This window comes from Centruroides sculpturatus, unplaced genomic scaffold (genome assembly GCF_000671375.1).
Source record: "Centruroides sculpturatus isolate CEXI.00-Female unplaced genomic scaffold, Cexi_2.0 scaffold502, whole genome shotgun sequence".
In the NCBI taxonomy this organism is placed as follows: Eukaryota; Metazoa; Arthropoda; class Arachnida; order Scorpiones; family Buthidae; genus Centruroides; species Centruroides sculpturatus.
The window spans coordinates 521,295-531,792 of NW_019384630.1; the positions used below are offsets into that span (position 1 = coordinate 521,295).

At 32.1% G+C, this 10,498-nt stretch overlaps 1 protein-coding gene across 1 annotated transcript; it reads left to right on the plus strand.

Moving 5' to 3' along the window:
* The first annotated feature begins 505 nt into the window (after window positions 1–505).
* On the plus strand, window positions 506–10,202 carry LOC111625725. The gene is made up of 18 exons (XM_023368942.1): window positions 506–778; window positions 855–1,072; window positions 1,146–1,351; window positions 1,424–1,820; window positions 1,906–2,034; window positions 2,125–2,259; window positions 2,339–2,522; window positions 2,593–2,816; window positions 2,893–3,070; window positions 7,452–7,724; window positions 7,798–8,015; window positions 8,089–8,297; window positions 8,389–8,785; window positions 8,858–8,986; window positions 9,070–9,198; window positions 9,276–9,462; window positions 9,534–9,757; window positions 9,855–10,202. The coding sequence occupies exons 1-18, from the start codon at window positions 580–582 to the stop codon at window positions 10,059–10,061; spliced, it is 3,843 nt and encodes a 1,280-aa protein (XP_023224710.1). The 5' UTR covers window positions 506–579; the 3' UTR covers window positions 10,062–10,202.
* The last annotated feature ends 296 nt before the right edge of the window (window positions 10,203–10,498 follow it).

The following is a 10,498-nucleotide window of genomic DNA, read 5'->3' on the forward strand; positions in this document are numbered from 1 at the left end:
TTTCATTCTTCTGAAATCTTTATTTTTAGAACGAGATATCAATAGATCTTATTAATTTAGCCTTTCCTGTTTGCTATCAATAAACTAAGAATAACTAATACGGTTATCACATAATAAATTATCAAAAAGTATGATTTTTTTAATACTTTTCGACCTTTTATATATAATAAAATATTATACTTTTTACTAGTTTAATTCTGTTTTTAATTTTCTTTTTACCTTTATTATAAATTTATTCCTTGGAAGTCGATCGATAGAAGATTACTTTAAGTTTTCATAACAATTATTTATTTGTTTCTTTTAAAAGTTTACATTTCGGCATAAACTTCTTGTAGATGCAGAAACATAAATTAATTTATATGCGCTTATAATTTCTGTTAATGCTGTGAACATCCTGGCAGCCATCTATAATTAGAGCGTGTAGTTTTAAAAATGTCACGGATAGAAAACAAATAATTCTACGAAGGGCACTCCTCGGTAACACTGGTATATATATAAGGGCTTTATCGGAGGGTGTACCACATCCCTAGCAGTTATCTGGGTGCAGAGTACGTCCACACTCTGAAAAGGTCGACGAAAATGTCCGTCAAAGAGAAACAACAGCGTATTCTGTCTCTCTTCGAGCATTTGACAGCAGCACAAGTAGAACAACGTTTAGCTCCAGAAGATAGAGATCCCAGACTTTCAGGTATTGGAATATTGAAGCGTGGATCATTATTTTCTTGTTTCCATATTAAACACTTAGATGAGGCCACCAAGCTGTACGAAATCCTTTACCGTAAGTATCTAAATTTCCAAACTAAATCGATTTTTATGATATGATGGCCTTAATGAAATTTAATTTGGTGCATCAGATGCTAAGGACTTTGACGACTTCTTTCTGCTCGCCAAGCAAGCACATACCTTCGTAAACGAAGGTCTTTTTGTGTATGCTGTATCTGTGGCGCTTCTCCACCGCGATGACTGCAAGGGTGTGACTGTACCACCCATCCAAGAAGTTTTCCCAGATAGGTTCGTACCAGCTGAAACTGTAAATCTTGCCATCAAGGAAGCTAACAATAATCCCAACAGTGTAAGTAGTTCGAAAATATTTATAACAAAGAAAAAAAATAGACAGAAAAACATTAAATGATATGAATTTTTAGGATGTCGTAGTAGAAGCTGAGGAAACTGGTAATATCCTGGATCCTGAATACAAATTAGCTTATTTCCGTGAAGACATCGGTGTTAATGCTCACCATTGGCACTGGCACATTGTCTATCCAGCAACATGGAAAGAAGGTGTGATGAAAAAAAGCAAAGACAGAAAAGGAGAACTTTTCTACTATATGCATCAACAAATGTGTGCTAGGTATGTATTTTTATTTAAATGACGTAAAATAATAGAGTTGTAAACAATTTTTTAAGATTTATATACTTTTAGATACGATTGCGAACGTCTCTCTAATGGTTTGAATCGTATGATCCCATTCCACAACTTTGATGAGAAATTAGAAGGTTACGCACCACATCTTACTTCATTGATCAGTGGCTTACAATACGGAAGCCGTCCACGTGGTTTCAGTTTAAGAGATTTAAAAGATGTCGATGTACAAGATATGGAACGTTGGAGAGAAAGAATTTTGGATGCTATCCATTTGGGACACATCCATACTTCCGAAGACCAAGAAATAGCTTTGGATGAAGCTCACGGTGCTGACATTTTGGGTGATATTATCGAATCTAGTGCCGAATCCAGAAATCCCGAATTCTATGGCAGTCTCCACAACTGGGGCCACGTATTAATGGCAAGAATCCACGATCCTGATGGCAGATTTAACGTAAGAATATGCAACAGTTTGAAATAATTCAAAATAAAATGGTTCAAAATTATTCAATATAAAATTTACAACAAAACTTTTATAGGAAAATCCAGGTGTGATGAGTGATACTTCGACTTCACTTCGTGATCCAATTTTCTACCGTTGGCATAGATTTGTCGACAATATTTTCCAAGACTATAAAGCAACTTTACCAACATATTCTAGGGAACAAGTAAGATAGTCCCGCTACAAATTATTTGAGCCAGTTTTTTAATTAATAATGAAATATAAAACTATATTTAGAATTTTTTTTGTTTTTTAGCTTGATTTTCCAGGTGTCGAAGTTACTGGAGTAACAGTAAATGCTAAGACAAAGAATGTCATCCATACTTTCATGAAAGACGATGAATTAGAATTATCTCACGGTATTCAATTCGCCAGTAATCATAGTGTTAAGGTGAGCCCTTATTCATAATTAAGTTTAATTAATAAAATTATTTAAATATGTAATAATTAAATAAAACTTTATTCCTTAGGTTAAATACCATCATTTAGATCACGAACCATTCTCCTATACAATCGAAGTTAATAATACTGGCAAAGCCACAAAGGCTGCAGTTCGTATATTCTTAGGTCCAAAATTCGATGAATTGGGCAATGTACTTGATATCAACGAACAACGTCGTTTATGTATCGAATTAGATAAATTCTTCGTCCCCCGTAAGTAAATCGTAGTTTTAATTCTCGTCTTGTTTGTATATGTTCTCTATAAATAAATATGTTTGTTCAGTAACCCCCGGCAAGAATACAATCTCTAGAAATGCAATCGAATCTAGCGTCACGGTTTCCGAATTGCATACATTTGAACAGCTGAAGAAGGGAGAAGGAGTCAGCGAAAATGCAACTGAATTCTGTAGCTGCGGATGGCCAGAACACATGCTCATCCCACGTGGTAACCACAGAGGAATGGTTTTCGATCTTTTCGTTATGTTAACCGATGGCAGCGAAGATCTCGTAAGCGAACAAATAAATAAATTACTCTTAAAATTTTTATCGTGACGGTGAAAATTGATCATTTATCTCTTCATAGGTCGGTCTTGGCGGTTTGTGCAAAGATGCAGTAAGCTACTGTGGTGCTAAGGATGCTCTCTATCCCGATAAGAGACCTATGGGATTCCCATTCGATCGACCCATCGATGCAAGAAACTTACAAGAGTTCCTCACTCCCAACATTCACTTCACCGAAGTTGAAATCAAATTCGATGGTTAAACTCTGATATTAACAGAAATGCAACTGCTCCAACTTTTCACCAAAAAAAAAATAATTTTTTTCAGATTCTACTCAAATTAATTCTTAATATTTTAAAATTCTATTTTAAAAATAAAAAAATAGTGATCTTTAAACATTTTATCTATTTATTATCTTTATGTTAATGTATGGAACAGAATTTTCTCATGATATTCTTTCCACATTTTTAACAATGTTATCTTTCTTTATAAATTATTTGCATTTTCAATATCAGATGTAATTTTCTTTTAGAAGAAGATAAAAAAAACACAGAAAAACATGTTTAGAAATCCTAGAAATATTTTTCTTCATTCAATAATTCTTAAACATTGTTACTTGGCGACGTGAAAACGGTGGCACTTTAATAATTAATTATATTCTTAAACTTTTTAAATTTCTCTCGAATATTTATATTATTTAAAACATAATATATTCCTAGTATTTTGCATCAATGTGGTTTATTTGTAGGTTGAGTGCATACCTATTGACAGATAAGTTATTTTAATTGCCAATAAATACTGTATATATAAGTAAACATAAATCACTAAAGACAGAAGCCTAAACTTGAGCTTTATATTACTATTCTGATTTTAAAAGTAGAAAATAATAATAATAATTTACCGCAATTTTCTAAAGATTAAAGCAACATTTAAAGTGTATTTTGTGCAATAAACAGCTCTTGAGATATAGAATTTGACAGAAGGAATATTTAGAAGAATATAATACTGAAGTTTTTATTAGTTGATCTGTTATATATTCAAATTTTATTTAATATATATATATTTTTTATTATTATTCTGAAGTATTCTAAACCTAATAAGATGAAACGAAATCAAAACTATATTAAAAAGGAAGAAAAAAAACTATTTTTGAATATTAATTTAGCCAGTTCGAATTGATAACATTGAAAATAATCCAGTTTAACACAAAACAGATCTTACATAATTCAAAAACAAGAAAGATAAAAAATTAAATAGATGAAACTCTTTTTTCTTATTTTTTTAAAAAATTCTCTGAAGAATGTCGTTAGATATCTTTCTGTGGTTCAAACTAATCATTCTAACGTGTTTCTATCCTAAAATTACTAAGCAATTATTCAATTAAGGCATTAAACGACAAAATGATTGTGTCGACTCTATCTCCATCAATCAATAAGCAGTCACTCTGCTATTTCTCTCTGGAAATTTTGCCAATTTTCTTGTTTCTCTTGTAAATATGATGCTATTCTTCTTTCATACAAGACAAATTAAAGTGACTTTTGCTTAGTTTTAAATATATTATATATAGAAAACTAAATTTATTACATATAAATTTATATCATTCAAAAATAATCAATGATTTTATTTTTCTTGTATAAGCGCTATAAACAAATAAATAAGGACATTTTATAAGTAAAATATATAAATCTCTTTCATGCTGTAATGTTTATTTTTAGTGCTTTACATTAGAATTATGTTTTATTTGCATATAAAGCAAGATTTATGTTATAACATCAACAGCTTTCGAGAAGAATTATCCCATTTTTCTCTAGAATGCGTTATTTGGTCAAATAAATTTGCTGGTGTCTCCCTTCGTAACCTAACAAGAAATATACAAAAAAGAAAAAAATCTTTATTATTATTTTCCTGAAACCATAATTTTAATATTTTATCATAAAACTTACTTATTTCTAGATTCTTAACTAAAAAATAATGCAATGAACTATGAATATAATTCAAATATACGTGTAAAATAAGTATAAATTCGTAAAAATATTCATACCAAACTGAATAATTTAACAAAGAAATAAAAATAGAAAAAGATTTGTTTATTGATAGATAAAGACTGTGGCTTGTTCCTTAGAGGATAAAAGTTTATTTTTTCTCCATAGAACACGTTTCTTGAAAGTATTAGTACTATAGAGTATTCAGCCATTAGCGAGTTACGTGATACAGACTTCATGGTTCTAAACACTTAGAGGAATCATATTACTAAAATTTTTAACAATAATTTTAAAAATTTATAGTTTAAACATCGAAATTTTATTCAAGAACTGAAATGTATACATATTTTTTATCATTTATTTTAATTAAAGTTAGTAAAATCATTAAACATTAAAATGAAAACCATATTTCAAGTTTGGTTATTTTAGCCTGCCATTGTTATGTTTATCATGAAGTGTCAAGGAGATCAAATCAGAAAAGTGGTACATTCAGATTTCATGATAGTCTGTTTTCCTCAGAGTCCCAGAGAATAAGTGAAAAAAATTTGATGCAGATTGAGCAAAGGGTTTAAGAGTTAATAAAGAAGGATGAAATCAGGGAAGGGGTAGGATGTTCAGGTTTAATGGTAGTCTATATTTCTCTCAGAGTCCCATAGAATAAACGAAAAATTTGGAGAAGATCAACAAAAAAGCTAAGAACAGAGAGAGAAAGAGACAGAAACATTTTATTATCTATATATATAAAACCAATGAGGAACAGAGTCCAACTGTTGAGTCCAACAGCAATTCCAACAGAACATAATGGTTCCATGGAACTGTCTAGTCCAGGGGTGGCCAACAGTTTTTGCCCCGGGCCGAATTGGAAAGAAAACTTTTTTCCACAGGCCGAACCAGAGGCTGCCCTAGGAAGATTTTGAGGTGGTGCGAGATCTCATTGTGGTGTCACCTCGTAGAGACTATATTGTAGATAGAGATTACAGATGCATTTATCATGCTTTATCAACATTCTACACTGTACTTATGAGATTTGTAATAGAGGGTTAACTCTAAATGCACAGTGAGTTGTTGACTTGCGTCAAAAGTTTTCATTGAGCTATTCGGACTTCAATACGTAATATTGAAAGATTGATCTCGGGCCACATAAATTCATTAGACGGGCCGTATGTTGGCCATGCCTGGTCTAGTCCAACAGACTAAGCAGTTCTGAAGAACCATTCNAACTTAATGTAAAATTATATAATTTTTCTTATATAAATCCCTAACATAGATCTAAATGTTTTCTATCTTACTCGCTTAAGGTGTATGTAAAGTTAAGCTAAAATACACGTGAGAACGTGAGATAATCTTTAAATCCTAAATTTGCTAACAACAGAAAACGTTAAGAACCATCAACATAACTTATAATAGACTCGATAATATGAAAACTATAATTTATTTTTTAATAAGAGTTATTTTTAGATCGGAAATTCGATTATTGTTTATGATAACTGAGCTAAAATTTTCGAAATAACTATGTGACTTTTATTTAGTTCTCCATAGGATAATTAATCATCTCTGCCTACGAGAACATACTGCCAGTTCCGAACTGAAAATAAAATGAAAAGAACAGATAGGCACAATTAGTATAAGAACTGGGTAACATGGATTTAAAGTCTACTGTTCAAATAAGACATTACTGATGAGTAAAATGCATGGACAACTGGCTTATCTGGGCTAAACAGAATGTTGAATGGAGTGTTGATATTTGAGATTCTATTATGTTTTTGGATGAATCCAAATTTTACCTACATCGATCTGATAGCAAATTGTGTTTGAACATAAAGACTAGACTTATAACAGGGATTGCTTGAGGCAGATAGTAATTTTTGGTGGGATGCATTACACGAGATGTACAAAACATCTCGTGTAATGTTTTAATCCCACAGAAAAATTATAATATAAAAAGTAATTAATTCTTCTAATCAGTGAAGTGATTAAAGCGAATACTTTTTAAAATAAGTGTTTTAAATTATAATATAATGAAGATATTTTTTTAAAAGAAAGAAGTTGTGTGGTAAAGACTTAAAAAAAGAAAGAAATTATCATTAAATTCTGTAAATAATAGTCATCATATAGAAACGATGTAGAAAATATACGAATATAATATTTATTTGCGTTAAATTTATTAATTAGTAAATTCTTAATTACGAAAATAATTAAGAGGCAGTTTATAACACTATTAAAATTATACTGAATGAGTTAACATTCGCACTCATAATCAATAAAATCTAAAACTATCCGAAAAATAATTAAAGATCCGATCAACAAGGACTGGAAAATTGCCACACTAAAATTATTTGCCATAGGTAATCTATGTTTGCACCTATTCATTCCTAGCAGAAACACCTGTACTGTAAATATTGATCCAATTTAACATTCCGTACCTCTATCTTCAAAGCATATTTTACAATACATAACAGAAGCTTCTCCAGTTCACTTTAATTTCGGAATACAAATCAAAATAAGAATAGAACATTGTCGAGAATAGCAAATGCCCTACCTCTTCCTGTATTGTGCGATCCTTTATTAAATTATACATTCGCGGAAGACTAAGATAAATTAAGAATATTATCAAAATAATTCCAGGAAATATTTATATCTCATAGTATAAAAGCGTGAGATGTTGTTTGGGGGGCGTCAGGCCGCAGTAGCTGGGTAGTTGCGTTCACTTCGCTTACGGGACCATCAGGCAAAGTCATGGGAGTGCAAGACAAGCAGAAGCGTATTTTGCCTCTGTTCGAGCATCTTACGTCTCTTACAACAGAGCAGCTACCATTAGATGCTAGAGATGATAGACTGAAAGATGTCGGACACCTCGAACGAGGAAAACTTTTCTCTTGCTTTCATACCGATCACTTAGCCGAGGCTGAAAGTCTTTATACAGTTCTTTTCCGTAAGTAATTATTTATATCTTCTGAAATATTTTAAACTTGAAATTTATTACATTTTCAAAATTGTTATTGTAGAAGCTAAAGACTTTGACGATTTCATCCACCTCTGTGAACAAGCCCGTAACGTTGTGAACGAAGGTCTCTTCGTCTTCGCTGTCTCTGTGGCTGTTCTGCACAGAGAGGACTGCAAAGGTGTAACAGTTCCACCCATTCAAGAGATCTTCCCCGATAGATTCGTACCAGCTGAGACCATCAACCAAGCACTGAAGGCCGATCGCAAAAGAACAGGAGATGTAAGCCAAATTGAAATATTGATATTTTGCATTTATAGGTTAAAAACGTAATATTTTTCATCTGTTTCCTTAGGAAGACATAGTCGTAAAAATCCAAGAAACGGGTAATATTCTTGATCCAGAATACCATCTCGCATACTTCAGAGAAGATATCGAAGTCAATGCCCATCATTGGCACTGGCACTTGGTTTATCCAGCTAATTGGAAACCAGAAGTTATGGGTAAAGTCAAAGATAGAAAGGGTGAACTTTTCTATTACATGCATCAACAGATGTGCGCCAGGTACAGTAGATATGCTGAACATATTAGACATTTTAAATTTCAGTTAGTTCATCTTATTGCTTTAATATTCATAATTACGATTCTGTTGCAGATACGATTGTGACCGATTGTCTACTGGTCTTAGACGTATGATACCATTCCAGAACTTTGACGAAACTTTGGAAGGTTATTCACCTCATTTAACATCATTGATCAGTGGATTGAACTATGCCAGTCGTCCAGCTGGTCTTTCCATGCATGACGTAACCGACGTTAATGTTCAAGAAATGGTCCGCTGGAGAGAACGAGTTCTCGATGCTATCCACGTTGGTCACGTTATTGATGATCACGGTCATGAAATTCCACTCGACGAAGAACACGGTATTGACATATTAGGTTCTCTCTTAGAATCAAGTGCCGAATCTAAAAACAAAGGTTATTATGGTACTCTGCATAACTGGGGACACGTTATTCTCGCCCGCGTACACGATCCCGATGGCCGATTTAGAGTAAGTTTCAATAAAATACAAATTCATGTCTTAGATTAAAAATAAATAACACGACAATAATGTAATTCCCAGGAAAATCCAGGTGTGATGAGCGATACTTCAACTTCACTCCGTGATCCAATTTTCTACCGTTTCCACAGATTTATGGATAACATGTTCCAGGAATACAAAGCACATTTGCCATCGTATGATGATCATGATGTAATTTACTTTTATAATATAATTTTTAATACTTAATAGAGAATAGGCTTATACAAACATTAATTTTATTTACATCGTTTTAGCTTGATTTCCCTGGTGTTATTCTAGAACATGTTACCATTAACGCTAAAGTACCCGATGTAATCACAACCACTATGAAAGAAGACGAGTTGCAGCTCTCTCACGGAATTAAAACTAAAGGATCCGTAAAGGTTAGTTATTAAATAAGATTACGGCTTAAAAGTGAATTCGCAATGAATTTTGAAAATCATGAATATATATAATGTAGGTAAAATTTGAGCACTTGGACCACGAACCATTCACCTATTCAATGGACGTCCAAAACAAGACAGGTAGCGTTAAGCACGCAACAGTTCGTATCTTTTTAGCACCAAAATACGATGAACTCGGAAACCGAATGACTCTTAACGACCAACGTGGTCTTTACATCGAATTGGATAAATTCCACAAGGAATGTAAGTATATTTCTAAGTAAATATATTTAAGAAAGCAGAATATATATAAAATATTTATACATTTTAAATAGTACCACCTGGCAGAAGTCACATTACGAGAGATGCTTCCAGTTCCAGTGTTACTATCACTCACGTACCAACATTCGACGAATTGATCCAAGGTAAAGGAGTGAGTGAGGACAACACCGAATTCTGCAGCTGCGGTTGGCCTTCCCATATGTTATTGCCTCGTGGTAACGAACGTGGTATGGTGTTCCAACTCTTCGTTATGCTTACCGATTACGAAAAAGACAATGTAAGTAATTTTCTTTCAAATATTTAGTGACATTATTTAAAGCAAATGTACCGAATGTTTCAATTAATATAATGCACGTTTTTGATATTTTATACAGGTTGGAGGTCTAAATGACCACGCCATTTGCTCAGATGCCGTAAGCTACTGTGGTGCTAAAGATTCCAAGTATCCAGACAAGAAAGCTATGGGCTTCCCCTTCGACAGAGTTATTAAAGCACGTACTCCAAGTCAATTTGCCACTCCTAATATGTCCTTCACTGATATCAGGATCCAACACGTCGAACATGAACATGGCCATCATTAAGTTCTCAACCAGCTGACACATGCAACAACAATGTTACTCAACTGATAAGTTGTATATTAATTTCTCAAATTTGGCGAAAATAAAATTCAAATTATGTAATAATAAGTGACTTTAATTCAATAAACCGTATACTATAGAATATTCATGTTTGTTTTTATTTATTTTTAATAATATATTGATATTTAAAAAGACATAAAAATGAATATTGCATAAAGGTTAACTATTTTCTACACCTCTTATCTTCTATTCATCCCATTTATCTTTAATAAAAACGAAGAAATGTCAAACTAAATTATCTTTTTATAGTAAATTCTCCTATAAAAAGTTTTTCTAATTAGGTTTATTACATGTAAAATTATAAATTAATTCATTTAAAATATTTAAATTCAAAATTGTATTGAGTATTAAAGTTTCATTATATGAAATGACCTTTTTCA